Source organism: Pyxicephalus adspersus, chromosome 5 (assembly GCF_032062135.1).
Source record: "Pyxicephalus adspersus chromosome 5, UCB_Pads_2.0, whole genome shotgun sequence".
In the NCBI taxonomy this organism is placed as follows: Eukaryota; Metazoa; Chordata; class Amphibia; order Anura; family Pyxicephalidae; genus Pyxicephalus; species Pyxicephalus adspersus.
In genome coordinates this window covers 14307092-14330459 of record NC_092862.1, presented here as the reverse complement: position 1 = coordinate 14330459, position 23368 = coordinate 14307092, and the positions used below count along the sequence as shown (strand labels likewise).

Sequence of the window (23368 nt, the reverse complement as noted above, 5' to 3'; positions counted from 1 at the left end):
TAGAGGACCTCATAGCTGCCAATGCACATCAGAGCAAAAGATCTGGGGCAAGCAACAAAAAAATCCTGCTGCACTGAAGGTTCCCCAGAGCACAGTGGCCTCCATAATTCTGAGATGGAAGATGTTTGGCACCACCAGGACTTTTCTAAGAGTTGGTCTGCGCAATAGAGGGAGAATGGCCTGGGAGAGAGGAGACCAAAAACCTGATGGTCACTCTGACTGAGCACCAGAGATGCTGTGTGGAGATGGGACTAAGGTCCAGAAGGACAATGTAATGGCTGGGCTTTGTGGAGGAGTAAATAGATGGAAGCCTCAAAAACATGAAAGCCCACTTGGAGTTTGCATAAAAGCACCTGGAGGACTCTCAGACTGTAATCTAAAGAAACAAAGATTGACCTGCTTGGCCTCAATTCTAAACATTATGTCTGGAGGAAACCTGGCGTCACTCATCACCTGACCAGTACCATCCCAACAGTGAAGCATGGTGGTGGCAGCATCCTGCTATGGTGGTGTTTTTAGGCAGCAGGGACTGGGAGACTGATCAGAGTTGTGGAAAAGCTGCATGGAGCAAAGTACAGAGATATCCTCAATGAAAACCTGTTCCACAGCGCTCAGGACCCCAGACTGGGCTGATGGTTAACCTTCCAAAAGGACAGTGACCCAAGACACACAGTGAAGACAACACGGGGGTGGTTTAGGGACAACTGTGTGAATGTCCTGGAGTGGCCCAAGCAGAGCCCTAACTTGAATCCTATTAAACAACTACCTGGATGATGAAGAATGGCAGAAAATCCCCCAATCCAGGTGTGCAAGGTTTGTTGCACCACAAAGACTAGAGGCTGTATTTGCTGCCAAAGGTGCTTCAGCTAAGTACTAAGTAAAGGGTGTGAACACTTATGTAAATGAGATATTTCAGTTTTTTTTTAAATTAAAGTTCCAATAAATTCTAATAAACTTACAAAATTGTCTAAAATTCTGTTTTCTCATTGTCATTATCGGGTATTGAGTGTAAATAATTCAGAAAAAAAGAATTCAAGCAATTATAGCACCAGCTTACAACATAACAAAATCGAAATAAGTGAAGGGGTCTGAATACATTTAAATCCACTGTATGCCCCCTCCCAAAATAAGAAACACCAGTGGTATATGGCAGAGCTAGATGTTTTTGGCGCCATCTAGTGTTCATGCTAACACATTACATGCTGTCTTCACGCTGATACTCTGTAAATGCATTATTAGTATTAGAATGTATTTATAAAGCTCCAACATATTATGCAGCGCTGTACATTAAATAGAGGTTGCATATGGCTGACTTTATACAAGCAATGACACAGGAGGAGGAGGAGGGGACCCTGCCCAGTGCATTAAGGATGATTTTCAGGGAAATAGTTAAGTGCACCACTGAAATTCCTATATAGTATGTGAGCTATCTTACCTGCCAGGAGATTTTTATTTCTGTCCATCCAGTCCTAAAAGTTTACAGGGCCTATAACATTGTGATGCAAGAACATTTTTAATTGATTGATATCAATATTTTCACATATTTTTCATATGGGTTAGTAAAAAAAAATGTGTAAAACTTAGATAAAAATACTGATAAACAGACCCCCTGAAAACTGAAACATTGCAGAAACTTCTTGTAGAGTTTGCAGAGGACCAATATACAGTATAACCTTGATGGTTGCTAGGATTTAGAAAGATGACACTGCCCTCTGCTGGGAACAATAATTATTGCACCTTTTATTATATTGCTGGGACAATAGGGTGATGGCAAAGTGAATTATTACCTTTCAAGGAAAGCTCAGTGAATGTGCTGAAAATTCAATTTGCAATAAATACCCAATCATGTTCAAATATAAAAAGTGACCTTACAATTGCAGTCAGAATGTCTCCTTACAGATAAATTTTTGTTTTGTTTGTCCTGACTGCCCAATTGCATGATTCCTGTGCAAACCATTTAACTGAGGGTCACACAGAGCAAGGAAAACTTGGAAACTTCTGGGTGAACTATTCCATTTTCTCTTGCTGAGTACAGATGTTTTAGAGTAAAACCCATTAATCAGATATTTTTCATAATGTTATTGCTGAATTTTATTTTATTGCCTGATTGCCTGGTAAGATTTTTGCAACTGTTTCTTTCAGGAGACAAAGGACATAAAGGCTTACCCGGACTTCCAGGAGGAAAAGGAAAACCAGGTATAAGAACCTAGCTGTACATTATTATACAAAACCTAAAGTCTATGTAAACCTATCAGTAAAGTTTTTACATGTGAAACAGTATTACAGGAGGGGGTAATCCCTAACCTCATCCAAAGTAGTAAATAGCCAAACCCTAAATTTTTGAAAATCAATTGAAAAAGGAAAGGAGAAAACAGGTTTCTTGTCCGGGCTGTGTATTTGTTTAGTATTATGAATAGTTGTAGATATATTCTGTACAATCAACTAATTACATATTATTCATACGGGTCCTAAATTGGCCACTTAAATACATGGAATTAGTAGGACGAAATGTTAAACAGAGGTCAAATACATGATCTTTTAAGATAAAGATCTCAGGAAAAATAAAGCTGTATCTCATGTACCAACGCGTTTCGCCGGTTAGGCTTCTTCAGGGGATGGGAAGAACCAATGGATTCACAAATTAAGTATTTAGTATTGTCTTACTGTAAGTTATAGAGGACGTGATGTATGAAGTAGAGAGTCAAAGTAAAGGATTTAGATGTTTGGCTTTAGATATGGTGGACAAAAGAACTACTGCATCAAAGACGGCACCTGATAAATGAAATTGTATGTGGAGGACCTAAGCGAAAGTAAGTCTTATGTAGGAAACCAGAGTAGAATCGGGTTAATGAATATGTTGGGATTGTGTGAGAGCGCCAAACTGCCAGCATAACTTGTTTTCTCTTTTTTATTTTCAATTTTTTTACATGTGAATATAGTCGTGCCCTCACTTTTCTTTTGGGAATGGGCACATGTGCCCGCTCTCATTTTGCAAAGAATTATTTGGTGGTCTGTAGCTCTGGCTGGTCAGCCCCCTAGTGGGGTCATGAGGACCCCGATGGGGGGGGGGCGCACTGGCCAGAGCTGCGAACCATGTCTCCTGTATGGAATTGCAGGCTCAGGCTGGTGGGCGGGCTGGGTCTCTGAACACAAACCGCCAACTCTTCCATTGCAGGCTCAGACCTGCGATGGGAGAGTGGGAGGGTTCTGGTATCATGACATGGAGGAAGTTTCTTCCTCTTTGAGTGACCTATAGGCAGGGGTTTAATGCGGTGGGCATGTTTACATACCAATGATGCGCATGCGCGCTCGCCATGAATAATACCGTGCCCCCTCTTCTTATTTTACAACTACACCCCTGACTGAGATGCAACAAACCTTAATTCATTGTAATATAATAATTTTTTTGGATGTGTGGTGCTTTAGAGGAGTGAATGTTAGTCCGTTAGAATTTACATCCAGGCCAAGCATATTAAAAAGAGGCTGCAAATGACAAAACTGCATACTCAATAGTATACAAGCATACATAACACACGAGGAGAAGAGGACTCTACTAATAGAGCTTACAATCTAAAAGGTGGTGGGTGAATACTGACCAATAGAAGAGCAGAATGGAATGGTGACTAATTGGTAATGGGTTGGGAGAAAGCATAGGCAGGTTTAAAAATGTCTTGGAGCCATGCATGGGAAGAGGTTATGAGTGCAGAAGTCATTAGTAGGTCATTGGTAGAGCAGAGAAGGTGGCTAGGGGTGTAGTAAAGTATTGAGTCTGTAATAAAGTATCTGATCAGTCCTCAAATCTAGCTGTTCACTTTGTCCATTTGAGTACAGTGAACTCATTGTCATGTTTAACAAACTAGTTGAGATGATCTAAACTTTGTCACATGGCACACTATCCTGCTGAAAGTAGCTATTCAAAGATTGGTACATTGCGGCCATTAAGAGATGGACTCAGCAACAATACTAAGGTAGGTTGTGGCATTTAAACGGTGCTTACTTGGTCCTAGGGGACCCAAAGAGTGCCAAGAAGATATCCCTCACACCATTATGCCAACACCAGCCCGAACCATTGATACAAGGCAGGATAGATTCATGCTTTCATGTTGTTGGCACCAAATTCTGGCCCTGGTTTCCAATATTCCTTTATCACATTTTGGTGAGCCCATGTGAATTGCAGCCTCAGGTAAAGTATTATATTACATTCTGTTGGGTGGCATGGCAGCTCATTAGCTAGCATTTAGTCTTGAATATCACCCATCTGGAGTTCTTTCTGGTTGCAGGGGGTTCTTTCCACATATCAAACCACTGCAGGGTTAACAGCCCACCACCCCTAATTAGTCTTTAAATATGTTAATGACAAATGGTTATGATAGGGACATTAGACTATATGTATTTTATAAGGATATTAGTCTAATAACATGACAATAATGCAAAAAGAAAAAACAATCCATGGACCCTATGAAATGATTCCCCTGCCAATTCACTCTAGATATTCGTAATTGTTTCTAACACAGATAGCGGTGACAGCTGTGCACTTTTGAGATTGGCCACTAGGTTGCAGAACGAGTCATTATGTTTAATAGGAACTGAAAGGGGAGGTGTAAAGAGATTCAACTATCAGTGAATTTCAGAGAATTGACGGGAATAATTTATAAACCGATCCCTATGTTAGCATAAATTAATCAGTTCCTGGTCACAATTTGTTAGTTTTATTCCCCCAGCATGATGTCCTATTCTAAGGGAATCTATACCCCACATTGGAACTGACTTGTGTGGACTTCAAGGTACAGGTAGTCCCCGGGTTACATACGAGATAGGGACTGTAGGTTTGTTCTTAAGTTGAAATTGTATGTAAGTCGGAACATGTACATTATTTTATTAAATGCAGTTAGGACAGTCTTATTATTGGGCAGCGTGGTGTCACTGTATAAAATCCTCACTGTGAGTTAATCACAGACAAAAAAAAAAAAAAACTTTATGGAGCCTAGACATTCATTAAATTCTGGAGCAAGATGAGTTTTATTATGCAAAAAGAAACCGCAGAGTTTGTCTTGGTTATTAGAGTTACAAGAGGCTGCAGAAGAGCTCAGTCTCAGCTGCGTTTAGCAAAAGATTTTTTCTACAAGTCATGCAAACCATCCCCCTCCCGCCATCAAGCCTCCATCCTGCACACAAGCAGGCAGGTAAGCCCTGTTCGTATCTAGAAGTTGTCAGTATGTCGTATGTTCTTAAGTCAAGGACTCCGTGTAGTGCCATTACTGATAGTCTGATCCTGCCATTGGTGCGATTTGGCTAGGGCAGGATGGCTACAGAGGACACAAGGAAAAAACTTACCTTCTTGAAAGTGTTGCTACTTCTCCAGCTAGAATTTTAAAGTGCAGCTTTGCAGTGGTTTGGCAGTGTGGTAGGTATTTGTTTCTCTAAGCAACACACATACAAAGAAAGCGTAATATCCTCCCTTCATTTTCTATTAATCATATTGCTAGTGAATTCTCTCTAGCTCCAGGTTCACCACTGTTACATATTCTTTATTCTCAGGAACGTGTTCCTAATCATGTGATCATTATGGCTGCCACTCATAGTAATCACAAAAGTTTGCTTACATACAAATACCCAGCCTTAGCTCTCAGTGTAACTCAGAGCCCCATGCACAATGGATATGCTTTGTGTAATCTATTAAAAGTACTAATGATTGGATCAGTTTATGCAAACATGTATTTGGCTTGGCACAATTCCTAGGAAATTTGACACTAGTAACGTGAAATCTGGTTAAATGCTGTGGGTTAGTTTAGTTATGTATATCATTGTCTTGTGAACTGCTCTATTGAAGACAAAAGCCCAAAAAGCCAATTTTGGACATACAGGTAGTTAAGGACATCTGACATATGGACAACTCCTAGATATGAACGAGGCTTCCCTGCTCGCTCGTGTGCAGGATGGAGGCTTGATGGGGGCAGGGGGCAGTTCGCTGGACTTGCAGGAGCAATATTTTGCTAAACACAGCTGCAATACAGCAATATTGTCCACTAGATGCCGAAAAAGAGAAGGTCTGTTGTAACTTCAGATATTATAATAATAATATAATACTATTAAGCATATTAACTATTTCATAGCAAATAAAACTAACTATAAACTTTTATAATTTTCCTTTAGACTGAAGTCAGTCCCCTTTGTGCATGAAGAAACCTACAACTTACAATAAACTTTCTCTTGATATGTCATTTTATTTGCATGGTCTTTAAATTGATACATACAAATACATTGAATTGTATTCATTTTTCTTTTTTTATTATTTAATATACACTTTTAGACAAGAAGTGGCACTGTTAAAAAGAAAAAAAAACAATGATCAGTGTGCATACATATAGAAGTAACCTAATGTCACCGGAGGTTACCTGGTACCTAGAGAGACGTCTAGGTGTTTTTCAGCCGTGGATGCGATCATTTTCCTATGGCAATAAACCTTAAGTGACCCCTATAAACTCTTATTTGCATCATTGCCTTACACTCTATACAGAGCAATAAGAAGACATTCACCCAGGAGGAGATAAAACAATACATGATTGGTAGAATGTTGGAGTCTAGAGACAGTCGAAGCTCTAACTGTTTCCAGGTGTTCCGGAATAAAACGAGGTTGTCAGAGGCAGACACCTGATATCGGAATCCATTGTGCTGGAGCTGTGGAATGTCAGCTTAATTACACAGCACAATAATGTCTATGAAATCCAATCATGCCGTTCACTGATGTGTATAAAGACTTATGGGCACAATTTTCAATTTTTGGCAGTTATTATAGTTGTCAGCAAACCTAAATGAAAAGATAACTTTTATAAACATTAAATGATAAAATTGCATCTGCACCAATCATACATATTATCATTTTTTATGAATATTATTGAAATAAATGTCAATACCGAAAAACATTAGAATGGAATGTTGGATGTCTACTATCTTTAGATATGGCTTAAAGCCCATTCTTTGTAATCCAGGGGTGTCAAACTCTGGCCCGGGGGCCAAATCTGGCCCTTAACATCCTTTTTTGGCCCCCAAAAGAATCCTAAATATGAACTGCAGCTGGCCAGCCGCTGCATTGAAATATCGCTGCTACTACAATTCCCGGCATCACTCATGTCTTCCTGCGGGCTCTCTGCCTATGCGTGGCCCCGTAAAAGACGTTTTATAGACATAAATACTGCTGAGAAGTTTAGTAGCGGCGCTATTTCTAGCATTTCTAGAACTCCCCCTCAGCTGTACTTTACCTTGCATGGACTTGAATGGTTGGATTTTCATCGAACAATATTGATAATTATTATTGTTAGCCTGTGCAAAAAGGTTACCATTGAAATTTAACTCAGAAGGCTACAAACAGAAAAAGAGGCATAAGATTTTTTCTTATTGGCCTTGTTCCAGATTGATTGTGAAGCAAAGCCTCTTTGTTTCCATATGAAAATGTTTTATATCAAATGAGAAGGAAAAACTTCCTCAATTTTTTCAATAAAATTTAAGGTTGGCCCATGATTTTATCTACGTTTTAATTTTGACCCTCTGTGAATTTGAGTTTGACACCCCTGATGTAATCTATAGACAAAGAATGTAAATAGATGAGTTGTTTTTTTAGTTTGAAAAATGTCCCTGTGGATATAAAGTTTACATTTATTTCTATTTATGGCCCATTTTTAAAGACACCAAAATAAGGTTTGTATTGCAAACAGTTACACAAATAGAATAAAAGCCTATAGGCAACAAAATAAATAAAACAATATAAATATTATAAATATCAAATAATGCAAATTAAAAAAAAATCTATACCACATAATCAGCAGCAAAAAAAAAAATATTATCAGTTCTGATGAATTCCATCTTCTGCTTAAAGCGTTATTAGGGGTTTAAATAGAAACACAGCTGAATACATTTTTTATTTGTGAGATTACTTTACTGACATTGTATGCAGATAAAATAAAAGATCATTCTTTTGAAATGCCATGAGCAAGATTAGTAAAAATGTATCAGTAACAGCATTGCTACATTGTAACTCTATATATACTATTATGTCAATGTCAACATACATAGAATAAAAAGCTGCTCCTGTGATACAAAACGAGTCTCATAGAGAACAGGGATCTGCGGAGGAAGGATGAGGAGCTTGGAGTACCACCCATGCTTAATGTATTTAGATGAGATGTGTGTGTGCGCAGTACGCCAAAACTTCACAAGTGGTGAAGTTGAGAATGACAGCCAGGTCTACCCCTGCCCTCTTCCTTTATCCTGGGGACCAAATCGCAGGGTTAGGCTTTAAGATTCATGTTTACCTATACCATTATATTCAAAGACTGATACTGATCGAACATATTTAAAAAAAAAAATGGTTGCAGTGGCAGCAACATGTAATATTTAAAACATTATTTACAGAGTCTTACCCTGGCCGATTTTGCAGTGTACATGCATATAATGAGACAGCCCATTGTAAATTGTGTGTTAACTGATATTTAAATAAATGTTTTAGTGTATGATGGTGGTATAAGTTTTTAACACTATTCATATGAACTAATCTACATGCACATTGTTTCAAACAATTGTGATTTTCAACATCTGCCTGATTCCTAAATTAAATCACTTATCTCTGCCCAAAAGTCTTTTAGAGTCTATAGACCAAGCTGTATGGAGCGACCATTCAACATTTGTATTCTGTGTTTTATCCTTTTTATTTAGGAACTTTTTGTGATTGTGGAAGGTACCGCAGAGCTGTCGGACAACTGGATCTAAAAGTCAGCCAACTCAAGTCATCTTTAAAGTTTGTTAAGAATGGTGAGCTTCCTGAAATAAAACTGTTTGTTAAATGCAGGATGGCTGTTAATAGGAGATATTGGAATAGCATAAAAAGTTATATTTAGGTATAATTCACTAATAATAATGTTTAATAAATCAGTTCAGAGAACAAAGGAAGTTTTCAGTGTACAGGTAGTCCCAGAGTTAAGGACATCCGACATACAGACGACTCCTAGATACAAACAGAGCTCCCCTGCTTGCTCGGGTGCAAAACAGAGGCTTGAAAGGGGGGCAGTTTGCATGACTTGCAGAAGAAATCTTTTGCTAAACACAGCTGAGCAACATCTTGTAACAAGACAAACTCTGCAGTTGTTTTTTTTTGCATATCAAAGCACAACTTGCTCCAGAAGTGAATGAATGTCTAAGCTTCATAAAGTTTTTTGTTTTTTTTGCTTTGTAATTACCTCACAGTGAGGGTTTTAAACAGTAACTGACAACACGCTGCCTAATATAATGTTGAGACAAACATCTGTCCTAACTGCATTTATTTAAATTATGTACCTGTTCCAACTTACATACAAATTCAACTTAACCTACAGTCCCTGTCCCGTTTGTAACCCAGACTAACTCATCTAGCTGTACTGTCTAATTGTACTTTAAAGATTATTTGGAACACAAGGTTCTCCATGATTTTAAATTTTGTTAAGCATTGCTTTTATTTCTTTTAATTTTTTTAGTATAAAATCCCCTGCACAAGCAGCCACCTCACAAGTCCCATTTTATTTGCTCCTTTTTAAATCATTTGCTGGTCCTCTTTCATCTTTTTGGCCAAAATATCCATTATAGCTGATGGCAAACATAGAATCAGTTGGGTGAAAAGTACTTTGGATGTCAAGTCTCAGAATACCTGATATACATTTTGGGAAAGACTGGGCAGGATGACATATGCCTCATAGACTGGAGCTTCTGCTATAAAATGGGTCTATGATTTCAACCAGCTGCTGTCATAGAAGGCAAGTTACCTGGTCACACTCCCAACCTCCAGCTCAGTTGGCTCCTTCTATCAGCAAAGGTTCCTTGATGGTCCCTTAGTCACATAATATTTATCATATGTTGTAATATCAGTCCTGCATTGTTTGTTGACTTCATTGGGGCCCCACATCAGCTGGTGACTTAAGTTTCTTGTTGTTTAAAAAGAGCCAGAAACTTTTTACACTTTTTGCTGGCCCCATCTTGAGGTTGTCAGCCTCTTCTCCTCAGAGACACATAAACCATAAATTCTGCCAAGGTAAAATGAAACTTTAAAAAACTGTAGGTTTGCAATTAATTAAGCAACATCTAAAATGTTAATTGTGTCCAAATAGTAACTTGTAAAAAGTAACTTTTGTCCTAAAAATAGCAGTGCACTGTATCCAAGAGCCCTATAGCTGTATATCTATATTGTGAGCTCATCTAAAGTGCTATGCTTCTGAGTGCTAGCCTCATGAGGTTTAGAGTAAGATTGGGTGATGTCAGTTCTGTGCAGTTCTCCTTGCTGGAGAGGAAGCTGTAGCCGCTGCTAGAGAAAAAGCAGACTTACCTTCGTCTAACTTTCTCTCCTTAAGCTTCTTGATTCTTTCACCAACCAAAATATCAGTCATAAGTGTATGCAAATCCTTCATCCTCCACCAATATAGATGTGCAAGGACATATGAAGGCATCTATCTGAAAGTCCATGAAGACTTGTGTGCACACAGGAGATTGATGGAGGGTGTGCTTTACTTACCTATAAATGTCTATTTCATGCTAGGATTTTAATTACAGAAATTATTTATACAATTTGCTGAAATTATCCTCATTAAACTTTGAGACATTTTAGCTAAGATAGAACTGGTTCAACAAGTTCTGTTGCAATAAATTTTAAGCTGTTGCACAAGTTGTTTATTTTGCCTTCTTATCTCTTTTATTAAGTGATTGCTGGAATCCAAGAAACAGAAGAGAAGTTTTATTACATTGTAAAAGAAGAGCGCAATTATCGTGATGCCCTGACGCAGTGCAGAATCAGGGGTGGCACATTAGCAATGCCCAAGGATGCGGCCACCAACTCGCTCATTGCAGGTTATATCTCCAGCTTGGGTTTACTGAGGGTCTTCATTGGCGTCAATGATCTAGAGAAAGAGAAGCAGTTTGTGTACACAGATAACACCCCCGTACAGAGTTTCAGCAGCTGGAAATCTGGGGAACCCAATGATGGATCGGGATATGAGGACTGTGTGGAAATGCTCAGTACGGGGGCCTGGAATGATGTGGATTGTCAACTTACAATCTACTTTGTTTGTGAGTTTCTTAAAAAAGCAAAATAGTCCACAATTGCTACTTTTTTAATGGGAGGGGGGATTATATATATTTTTATATATAAAATACAAAGGAAACTTCAACCTTAACATGCCCCTTGCTGTTTGTTGCAATACAATTGCAAATGGGCTAATGCAGGCCCTTTATTTCTCCCTGCTTCAGCTTTCTAGCAATCTCCAGATAGCAGCTGTGAAAACTGTAATGACACCATGCCTCTTCCCAACTGGCTAAAACACTTTTTCTATTAGCTGTATCTTTGTGTAGGCATAATATTAATCACTGGACCAACTGGGTATTCATCCACTAGCCTCATTTCACAGTGACACCCGGCAAAGAAATGAGAAAGTGTAATGCCCTGGTCCAGCAACAGTACTTAGCAGACACCAGTCCTCCCAATCTAACACCGCACTCTTCACCTATGGCAAGCCCCTGCTCAGCCTCGGGAGACAAGTTGCCTTTTCCAGAACACTTTTGCCCCCAGGACTTACTGTGCAAGGGATAGGCTTTGGGAATGAGCTGGCGAGGACCAGGAGCCCACAGATAAAGTAGTACCAATATTCCAACAGAGACAAGTCCAGGATAGCATCCAGGAAGTCCAAGAAGAGCAAAAGGTCATTTACAGGTAATCCACCCACCAAACCAGGTACACAAGGGCAAGACAAAAGCAGAGTCGGGGTCACAGGCAAAAGGTTGGTCCAGGCAACATAAACCCCCAGCATTAGAAACAGGCAAAATCAGCAACAGTAAATCACAAGCATTCACACACTAGCAGCAGGTCAGTCATGCCTAAATCTACAACAGGCCTCTGGTGACTGGGAGCAGAAAGGCTATAAAGTTCCAGCAGCCAATGGCAGCGCAGGATTGAACCTCCAAATCACCTTCAGCTGTGCACAGCATCAAAGTGTGCACAGCATCACAGACCCGATAAGCGCTTGAACAGAAAGTCCAAGTGTCGCTGGGGCAGGAAGATACAAGACGGAATAAAAAAATGTTCTGAATCCCTTTTTTCTTCAAAAAACGTCCTTCCAAACATGTGCTTTTGTTGTTGTTTTTGTCCCTATTTATAGGACCCCCATCACTTCAGGCCCTAAGGTGACATAGCTCATGCATTCTATTTTATATATGGAAAGAAAAAGAGTTGTAACCCCAAAAATAGGACTGAAGTGATCTCCTTGTGTCCTTTCTCCACATCATAGATTGGCAGGGTTCTGTAGTTTTCGGAGATAACCAAAAAAAATGCAACTAATAACACCATGCACAGCTGACAACATTTCTGTCAAGCTCAATAGATTCTGCATAACAAAATGCTTTATTGGTAAATGCATCAGGCAAAACAATAGGCCACATTTTTAGGTTTTATATATGCTTTCAAACCTGACAGATGTTCTAAAAAATGTAAGAAAAGGTATTGGATGGAATTCAACTTTGAATATTTTATTAATATTATGTTCGTATATATTACATACTATTGCATATGGTTTTATTATGGAATGCTTGTTATCAAGTTTTAGGTAAATGGTTTTATTTTTATTCCTACAGACTTATTCTATGATAATAAAATTAGATTGAAAAAGAAGAAAAATGTGTCGGCATGGGTCATTTTTTGATTTGCTAAGCCTGTGTGTGATCTGACATTTCACTGGTCAGGCTATTCAATTCCAATTCAGTATGAGTGATGCCCAACTCATCTTTTGGTAAAGTTATTTACAAACAACCCCTCCTTTTTTTCTTCATAGCTGCCCATAAAATAAGTTATATGCTCAATTATCAAAGAACATACTAGGTTCAGAGTTAAAAAATTTTTTTTGCACTATAGTGTACATGTGCCCGTGCTGCACTTTCATAATGTGGAGGCTACCCAATGGCTGTAAGAAGAATCCATTAGTGCAGGGGTCCCCAACCCCCAGGTCACAGCTGTGTGACAGGTGGGCTCTGGCCGGTGCACCCCCAAGGTTCTGGCATCATGACGTCACTCTGGGAGGACATTTCTTCCCCTTTAAATGACACATGGCTCCCTGTGTATGCGCAGTCCTGAGTCATTTAGTGGTCTGTGAGCTCCAAAAGGTTTGGGACCACTACATTAGTGGCTTTCTCACAGGGTCCCAGAGATTTCATGTGGCAGCGACAGACAAATCTGTATAGTGAGCCTGGACTGCAGCAAGGAATCAATGGTCTCCACTTCTGGAAGAGGCGCCATTTACTGTCATGTGACAATTGATTAAAAGATCTAATTTTGCCTGAAGTTTATGGGATCACATGACACAAAGGGGAACCATGCATTCGACTCTTCCTGAAGTGTCAAATTGTAATATTTTTAGTAGCTCTTCAAAACAGTGAAGCTTGGTGGTACAACCAATAAGACAAATGAACTTTAACAACTTTTCACAACATTTTAACGCAGTCACTTTTTGGGACAGAACCATTGGAGGTGTCATTACCTACTTGTCACTGACGGTGTAAGCCTTGGGCTGTCTACTTTATCTTTAATTCAATATCTAGTTAGTAAATAAACATGCTGCCAGTAAAGTGACAAAAGATGTATTAAAGTAAGAAGGAAGATGACAGCTCTGCACCATCAGAAAGCATTGAGCAATGACAGCTTCCATAATTGTGTGTTACATGAGATGTAATTTAAATCTTAAAAGTCAATGTCCTGTGCTCATCACAAGAAATCAGGTTTTACGATCTCCAGTCCCTCCCAGGGAAAACAAGCAGGTATTGTGGAGGAGCACACACCCAGCACACCTCCCTGCACAGTGCGTGTGTGTGTTCTGCCTAGTCAGGCCCACTTATATCACTTGGCAGCGGGCACTGCGTCCTTCGCTTTCAGCTTTTTGCAGCCCAGTTTCAATTGAAATATCTAGTTTGTAGTTTAGAGTGGTACCTTGGTATAAGTCCTTAATCCGTTCCAGATCATTGGACTTATACCAAACAGGACTTATACCAAACAAATTTTTCCCATAAGAAATAAAAGGAAAATGAACAATCTGTTCCCATGAAAAAAAAATCCTATTATTATTGGCATATTATACATTGATGGGCTTGTAAAAAATAATTTAAACACTGCTTAATAAAAAATACATAAATACAAAAGAAATTAGATGAAATAAATGAAAACTTAATCTCACTTTGCTGAGAAGAGTTGAGTGCCTACTAGGATGGTGCTGAGAAGGGAGGAGGAGGAGATGGTATGTAATTCACAGAGTTATAGCGCGGGTTGTTCACAGAATGGTAACAACTGGCGTACTGACGCTTGTGGGCAGTCGTGGCTTTGTATGGGGAGAGGTAAATAAGGATAGCGCGCGGTGTTATGACTCATTTTGACCCATAAAAGTTCTAGTGCAAAAGTTGTATACCAAGCAAAATTTTTCGTGTCCAAACAGGACTTATACCAAGTTGGACTTATTCCAAAGTGGACTTATGCCAAGGTACCACTGTATTTAGGAAATAGACAGGAACATACCTAAACAGAATTCAGTTATTATAAGGTTCGAAGTGTATCTAGAGTCAAACTTTTCAGTTTATATTTTGCATATACATTTTTCCATTTGTGTCTCCTTCATAGGATTTTTTTTCATTTCTTGTTCTGTAGACACAAAAGTAAATAAAAGTAACATTCTGCATAGCAAGACAAGGTCTCCTTTTAGACAGTGTCCCCAATGGACTATTATTGTTTAAGGAACAACAAATATTACTCGAGGTTGCACTTTAAAGAGATAGAAATAACAACTTCATCCAAGAATGGAATTGCTGCAGCGTTATTCTAATATAGTGAAAATTCCCAGAATAAGTGAAAGTGCGTTTAACTAACCATACACTGGCTGATAATGGCACCGCTAGGTAAATTTATTTTATCTTCCTAATATTCATTATCTACCTCCACTATAAAGCTGCGTACACACGGCAAATTTTTCTCGCCCGATAATCGGTATCGGCCAATTATCGGGCGAAAATCTGCCGTGTGTACAGTCGGTCGTCGTCCATCGTCCGACGACCGTCCTGGCGGATCCATGGACGATGGACGACGACCGATCCTAATGAAAGGGAAGGGGAGAGCGCGCAGCAGGGTGCCGCTCCGTCGCTCTCCCCCTCCCCTCTCCATAGAGCATGAACGGTGCTGTATGTACAGCATCGTTCATGCATCGTGCAGTCTTTTCTCGTTGGAAAGGATCGTGAAAGATCCTTTCCAACGAGAAAAATTGCAGGTGTGTATGCAGCTTTACTTTCATGCACCAACCAATACATCAGGCATTCAGTGAGAGCTCAAAGCTGATATTTTCCATTACTTTCAGATCCAGTGACACTAAGTAGATAAATAAATAGAGAGAGAGAGATAATCCGGTACCCTGCCAGCATTCTGCAAAGAAGGACCTTTGCCGTATGTGTGGAAGCTGTGTTCTATCTGCGGAGGCCTAACATACCCCATGCTGATATCAACAATTATTGCATGTCTGAGCTTATGCTTGGGAAAACCAGAATAATGCCAGGCTATACACACATCCTATAAATGATTTTATGTTTTCACATATTTGCATATAAGGATGAGTGTTCTACCTTTGTTCCTGTTTTCATGTATCTATGGTGTCTGACTTACTAAATAAAATTTAAATAAATATTGTAGCCAAAAAAAGTTGCAGCATAGCAATTTGCTGATTCATATTTATCATATCTGTTGGCAAAAGACCTGTCTGACCTGATGTGTTTCTTCTATACTTAAAAGATGGGCTGGAACGCACAAAGCTGGGTGGGAACTAATCAGAGAGCTGGGAAGTAAACAATACACCAAGCCAGGCTGACACTATAACTAAAATATCACTTTTGGCTAGACTGTATCCATTCATTCTTTGAGGTCTATTTATAAAGCAGGGAATCTGACATTCACCCTACATTCTCTACTGGAGAACCAATCACTGCCATTTAACACATAGACCAGAAAGACTCCACCAGAGAATGTCTGATAAATGTCAAATTTACTGATTCCTAAATATCCCTGTGTTACATAGTACACATGCATTAAAGCATAACTAAACTTACCTCCCTTTACTTCTTAACCTGCACCATCACCTTCACCTGGGGTCTTCTGGGTTTGGCATCTTCAGCCTTCTCGATTGTCCAGGCCGGAATCACACAACTCCTGCACCTATACACAGGAGATTAATAATTCCCTGCACTGGTATGCTGGGATCATACATTTAGCTGCACATTCTACAGAAGACTTCGTACAGGCAGGTGGGTTTGTTTTATTGCAGAGGAGACATCACCTGTCCATAAAGAACCCACCTGCTCACAATGTCTTGTTTTCTAGATTTTGTTTCAGTTATTTGTGCACTGCATTTACGATTTATTTATTTTGAATGAGCTGAACGTTCACCTCCATGCATGAAAAAAAGTGTATGCAGCATTTTCAGCAACCACACAGCTTGCTATACGTTGTGCGTTGTTGGGAACTACTGTAAAAGTGTTTGGATCAGTGTTGTACAACATGGGGGAACCCCTAAAAATACGGTACCTTTTTGATCTTCACTGGACCCCTGATATAATTATTATAGCCACAGCTCACAGTATATCAGCCTGGGGCTCAGTAGGAAGAACTCCCCTATATTGCTGGCCATTGGGAACAATGTCACCCCTACAGATAACCAAAAACGTTATTGGATTCAGTTAATCTGAGCTGAGAGGCACAAATTGCTCATTGATCAAAAAACCCCTAGCAACCTTTGGAGGAACCCTGGTTGAGAATCGCTGGTTTAGGGTGTGTTGCTTGTTAGTTATGGGCACCAATAACATGCATTGCAGTAGCAAACAATCAAGTACATGCTATAATGCACATTCTTATAATGCACTGTCTCAGTGTGCCCCTTGAGAGGGTCTAAACTCTAGAAGCCTTCTCCAAAATTAGCAGGCAGAAGGATAGGACCCGTCACCAGTAATGCCTGTGGCCTCCTTAGAGTTGATCATTCCCCATTACTGACTTTCCATGCCTTTTACTGCCCCATGTCCCTATGCGAAGGCCACCATATTGGTAGAGGCAAAGCTTTGCTTACCCATGTCAGAGTCTCCAGCAAGAAAAAAATTGCCCAGTTCTGTGGGTTTTCATGTCACTGTTTATGTGAAATAGACACTTGCTAATAGTTGTCCAACGTCAGGGTCCTCTCTAAATCTAGAAGAACATGACATTGGTCCACAAGCAAAAGGGAGCACAGGGACAAGCCAGTGTGGTTAAAGCTGCATCACAACATTACTGGTTCCATGCACCTTGGAATAGCTCTGGTGAAGGACCTAACAGGCAGGTGAATATATTCCAGGTGCACAATGTTAGATGGGAGGATAAAGAGGTATATAGGCATTTGATGATAGCCATACTCTATGTGGTATTTCAGATTGATTGGTTGAGAGAAATGTGAATTGATCAAGAAAGCTTTTCTATTGATGGTTTTGGAATGGCATTTGCAGAGAATGTTAATTGAGATAAAAATACTTTTTTGGCAAATATTTTCTTTAAATGAGGTTTATTTTCTCAATACAGAATCACCTCTGTCGGTTGTAAGATGGATGGAAAACACCACTAAGTGAAAGTTGAATACCTAAGTACACTCCTAAATCTGACTGCCCCATATCTATAGCTCAGATCTCATCTATAGGTGACATCAGTATTGTTATTACAGTATGCAAATACATTCAACAAAGGAACCAACCAGTCTTGATCTCTAGTTCTAGTATGACTGCCTTACCTGTGTATTGTTGTATCCCTAGGAACACAGTAATTAAATGTAATCCCTGGGAGAAAGTGGCTCCTATTCTTTGGGGTGGATTTACTAAAGAAGCAAAATGTTCATTTACTCCAGGGTTGCCCAACAGTTGCATCGCAAAGACAACACAAGTAGATCGCGCAGCCCTGCCTTTCAAAATAAACTCCATCACGTACAGGAGTTATTAAGTCCAAGTTTTTATTGTTGGTAGATCATTTTCATTTGATCATTTTAAAAGTAGCTGGCAAGCCAAAAATGTGTGGGCACCCCTGATTTACTCCTTTGCAGCTTTAATCATTCATTCAATCATTTGGAAGGGAACTGCCTATGTTTAAATTCCCTAGATGCAGGACTATGTTTCTAAATCGAATATTTGATCGCTAGGGTAATCAACCTTTCTTTAATATACTAAGACAGGTAAAATGCACCTGGGATTTTTACATAAAATAGTAATTTGCAAACAATGGGAGTTTGGGGATTTTAGCCATAGTGCTAGTTTATGTGATCCATTAAAGGGACTCTTGGGGCAAGAAAAATCTAGTGTGTGAAAAAATCAGCTGCCACCCTAAATTCATTAATGTCCTGTCCTGCCAGATCATTAACTGGCCAATAGGAACAACCATTATTGCTTTTTAATGTGGAGAAGGCAGTGGGCGCAGGATATTCCCCTCGTCCCCTAGTCTGTACAGTGGCCGTTCATCATACTTTTGTCAATTTGCTGGAGACATGCATTGTTGGGGGGCTTTGCGCGTGCAGGGGTTATTCCCAATTGTGGAAGAAATGTAGTAAATGTTTATACCATTATGCCAGTGCATGTAATTCATCTCTTAAAGAAAAGAAAACAGGTGACACATGGCATGGACTACATAAATCACCAGTGTATGTTATTTAGGTGCTGGAAATCTGTTCATTACACCTATATGGGGAATAAAAATTAAGTAAAATACTTCCTCTTATAGAGTGACAACTATTTCCCAATTGTGTTTCTGTGTTGTCACCAATTGCATGCTCTCCTGGTTGCATCTACAAGTGCATTGGCCCTTGTCACTATCCAGAGCAATACTCTATACTGTGGGTAGATATAGGTGATCAGCCTGCAAGAAAGACTAAAAAGAAAAATGAAGCATTCCTATATAACATGGGAGTTGTTTATGATACATAGTGCTTTAGCAAAGGTTTAGACCTGCTTTGAGAACAACTCCCTGATGCCTTCCTCCACCCTGCTTTTTCACATCAGTTCTCAGAGTGTCTTTTGTATTGTGTCACCTGTGCCGCCCTTCCCTCTCCCCATACAGGAATCCCAGTGCAGCACAAAGACTCTCAGGGCAGGGCTGGGCTGCGGCTATACCTGCCAGGTGGTCACATGACAATCTCAGGTACAGCTACCTGCGAGTAGGCTGGGAAACCTGTGCTACCTGACACTCAGACTGTCACACAAACAAAGCAAGCATGGCTGACCCGGGGGTCCCTCCAATGCCAAGTCCTGCCACCGTCTCCTACCCTGCCGCCTCCTACAGCTTGCCCACTGGGGTAGAAGTCTTCAGGACCTACACCGGAGCCTTTATCTGCCTGGAAATTGTAAGTACAATAACACATGCTCAGGCTTACAACAGCAGTGCAAAGAGCAACCACCTGCTGGAAGCAAAATATCTGAATACAGTTTTATCAGCTTAGAATGCACAGAAAGATCAATAATGGCTGTTTACTGTTTGTAGTTAATCACAGATACCCGTACAAGGCAAACCTTTGGTTCAGGGCTCTGGGGGTGCAAGGTATTCAGTTCATTTTTGTCTTGATACCAATAAACATAAGCTCAATTCACAAATCTAATGCACCAGGATAAGAATGCATAAGGCGCATTTATAAAAAGCGGGGATCAGATACGTTTTCTGCACTTTTTGTTCTCCAGTTTTAGAAATCTAATTTTTTTCTATTAATATTATAAGGCCCTATTTATAAAAGTGGGAGCAGGTTTGGTCCCTGGCAATTAGGCTTTTAAAACTAGATAATAGGTAAAGTAGTACCTGCAAATTGGCAATTGGAAGTTCTATTTTTTTGAATGGAGTTCTCTACTCACAATCATCACCTCTAGTCATGGTCGCCAGTTTTACCTTTCATTGCAGCCACGTACTGCTATTATTAAAGTCATGATCTGCAGAAAAATGACAAACATCACTGTTCTCCAATATTTCCTATGAAGTTTACTAATAATAAAGTGTAGAACAATTCTCTTTCCCAATTTATAAATAAGGTAAACAGCACACAAATGCCAATAGTAATCTATAAAATAGCAGTAATTTGAATGCAGTGATCATGCACAGAAGTGGTCACATTTTCAGCTGATCACCATTTTATCAAAACAAGAAACAAAAATAGAAATATTGGCACATGTTCTGGGGATTAGACAGTTTGCCCTTTATAAATACACCTATTTGCTAAAAATGTCACTTATTTTCCTTTGATCCCAATGAGATCTGACATTGACAGTCACGTGGCTCAATGAAGGTATTTAGCCTTGCACTACAGCTTTGTATGTGTCTTACTTAAACTTATGTAACTACATATTTTGTTCATGGAAAAATGTTAAGATACAAACTGCTGTTGGTTCTGGTTTCCAGTCCCAGTTTTTGGATTTGGAAATATTTGTCTCTGAATGCAAATACTTTAGGTTTCCCATAAATCGCACTCCTATGAATGTTTCCGACCACCTGCTATTTAGGCTATAAAATACTTTTATCCAGCTTAGATACCACTAAAGTATTCATGTCTGGACCCACTATGTCTTATAGGGTTTTATATCTAGGATATGTTTATTTCCCTAGTGGTTGAACTTGATGGATTTATGTCTTTTTTCAACCTAACCTACTATGTAACTATGTCAACAATAAAATGTTAATGTCAAAAGCACTGATTTATGAAAATGGCATTGCAATGGGTGTACCATAAGAAATTAGCTTATGAGGGTTACTCCATTTAAAAATATTTCATTACAATTGAAGCCTGACAGCCTTTGGCTTCCTTATGTCTCCCTGTCATAATTCCCAAATTTGCTTCAGTGCACTTGAGAATTTTGGGTGTTCTCGTTTTCTTTTGGGGGTTGCGCCTCTTCCTGTTTTATTCTGATTCAATACATGTATTGGACACTCCAATAGTGAGATCATGCCATATTTCTTGGCTCTACCCATCTGCCTGGGTACTTTATGTGTTTCCATCCACAACTGTGTACGTTAGGTTATCTCTGTTATATTTATTATGATATAAAATAAATAGAATTATGGCTCTGCTCACTTGCCCTGCCCTAATATTGGGTATAGCAGGTCAGCAGACTTGGTAAGTGCAATCACCAATAAAATCAGATATAGAAAACTGAAAGGTAGTAGTTCATTCTTTTGCATCCACCTTAGGATGAAATATCAGTTTGATGTACTGACTCTTTAAATGCTTCACTATAGCAGCCAAATATCACAGGAAAGTCAAATGATGTTGATATATATGCTATTGCACACTTGGTGCTTGATACTGATTATTTTGCATGGTCACACATTAAACATTGTTCAGTTGGGAGAAATGTATGTAGTTATTGCAAGATGTATTCATAAAACTGCCCTCAGACCTGTGAGTTACAATTCCCAAATATTACTGCTGGCATTGCCTATTATGCACCATCTTGTACAGGAGACAGTACAAGAAAGGGAGAAAGCAGGGATGGTTTTGGACAAAATGAGGTCTTGGGCAAATATGAAGTAGGAACCCAAAAATGCACAAAAATGCCCTGCACCCCTTGCCATTCTGTCACTTGGAGTCCTGGAGATAGTGGGAGCCATTGCCATTTGCCCAGTCTATTCTAACTTCAAACCAGCTCTGGGTACCCAAAGTGCAGCAATCTGTATTACAAATACCATTCACCCTTTCAATGTGAGTTTTTGACTGGTAGTCTGTAGATTTTAGGGTCTGGACCACATATATCTGCCATGCTTTTTTTAGATTACCATTGGTTATTCTACTATATTATGTCATTCTTACTTTTAAGACCAATTCTTTTAGAATCTAGGTTTCAAATAAGCTCTAACATTCTTAGTCAACCTAAGAGTCCCTCCTATTGAACTTGGCAGGACCAGCTGCTGATTACCTAATACCTGCTGGCAGCGGAAAAGGGGACCTGTCACTGTATTTGAAGTAGATGACCTGACATTGGAAATACAGAAAGATAACTTGATATGCCAACACAGTAGAGGTATTTGGTAACACCATTAGATGCAAATCAGCCACCCTCACAATTACTAAAGTCACTGTGTCATTGTGAACTTTGTGTTTAAATTTCTGGGCAGCAAAGGGAGGGTCTGAATGACTATTGAAGACAGATTCTCACTAAGCAGACTCACACTTAGGAAGTAGTCAGGTTTAATTCTGTCCAGTGGAACTTTTGGGCAACCTATAGAGGAATTTATGACTTGTAGTAAATCATGAGCCTTCTGTCTGCTCTTGCTTAGCATTGTCGTTTTGTATGTAAGAATTGATAGTGGCTCCAAATTCCTAAGCATGAGCCCTGCCTACTTTATTTCTGATGCATTATAAGGAACTCAGATTTCTCCTCATCTCCAAACCCCTTCCTATGTACAGATAGGGAGTGCAAAAAGTCACAATATTTCTAGCAAAACCCAGAAGCCTTATTTACGCTATTAAACAGATATTTCAAATTGTCCGAGGGCCAATTTAGACCTTCCTTGTTCCTTTACGGGGCAAAACGCAAACACCTGTGTTCACGTATGCTTTACTGCAACACCTGTTATGTGCATTGGCATGTTGTCCTGCCATTCATTTTTATGGTGAGCTACACTGGCATAAATAGTGCCAGTTGTATGTACAAGGAAGATCTGAATTGGCCCTCGGCGGTATATTTAACAGACCAGGTGGGAGCATTCATTGCTTAGATTTACATAACAGAAAGCTACTCATCTGGGTCAGCCAGGGCAACTCTGTGCTGAGGGGGTGCAGTTAGCGATCCCAGCAATCAGTGACTTTCTTGCCCTGGAATTAAAGGAGGATTCTGCAGAGAGTAGCACTATCTAATAACATGTGCTAAGCAAGTAATTAGGATCTGCCTGCTGCTGGAGGTAGAAATAGGTTTTAATAGAGCTTTATAAGAGAATGGGTGCAAATAGAGACAAGGTAGGGGGGTTTAGATACCTGTTAACTTCTGAGTGAAGTGTTCAGATTTCTGCAATTATATTTTCTGAATAAAGAAGCCAAGTGTTTTCCATACATTATATAGGAACAGGAGCTTTAATTACCTTTTCAAAATGTTTTTTGCAGCAGTCACTCGACCTCTATTGTCACTTTCTTTCGTGTCTGCAGGACCAGTGAATTCCAGGCAAGGTTTGCTGGATCACCCAGCTTCACTGATGAAAGTGTATCCTCTCCAGCCTGGTGAGCGTTAATAAATCAGGGCCAATGTGCGCTGAACCATTACTCTGTGCAGTGGCGTCCCATTTCCTAGTAATATAGTAATATTTTCTTAC

General features: G+C 39.5%; 2 protein-coding genes across 3 annotated transcripts in view; both read left to right on the top strand.

Annotated features, from left to right (window-relative positions):
- COLEC10 (collectin subfamily member 10) overlaps positions 1-12382 on the top strand; it is a 34680-nt gene extending 22298 nt beyond the window's left edge. For both annotated transcript variants that reach the window (XM_072410705.1, XM_072410704.1), the window contains exons 5-7: positions 2143-2196; positions 8710-8805; positions 10717-12382. In XM_072410705.1, the coding sequence (XP_072266806.1) occupies positions 2143-2196; positions 8710-8805; positions 10717-11108 (542 nt within the window). In that variant the 3' untranslated portion in view covers positions 11109-12382. The remainder of the gene's footprint in view (positions 1-2142; positions 2197-8709; positions 8806-10716) is intronic.
- A 6791-nt stretch (positions 12383-19173) lies between these two features.
- The window catches only part of MAL2 (mal, T cell differentiation protein 2), a 25074-nt gene continuing 20879 nt past the window's right edge, over positions 19174-23368 (top strand). Inside the window, exon 1 of the mRNA XM_072410703.1 lies at positions 19174-19427. Within this exon, the coding sequence (XP_072266804.1) occupies positions 19299-19427 (129 nt within the window). The 5' untranslated portion in view covers positions 19174-19298. The remainder of the gene's footprint in view (positions 19428-23368) is intronic.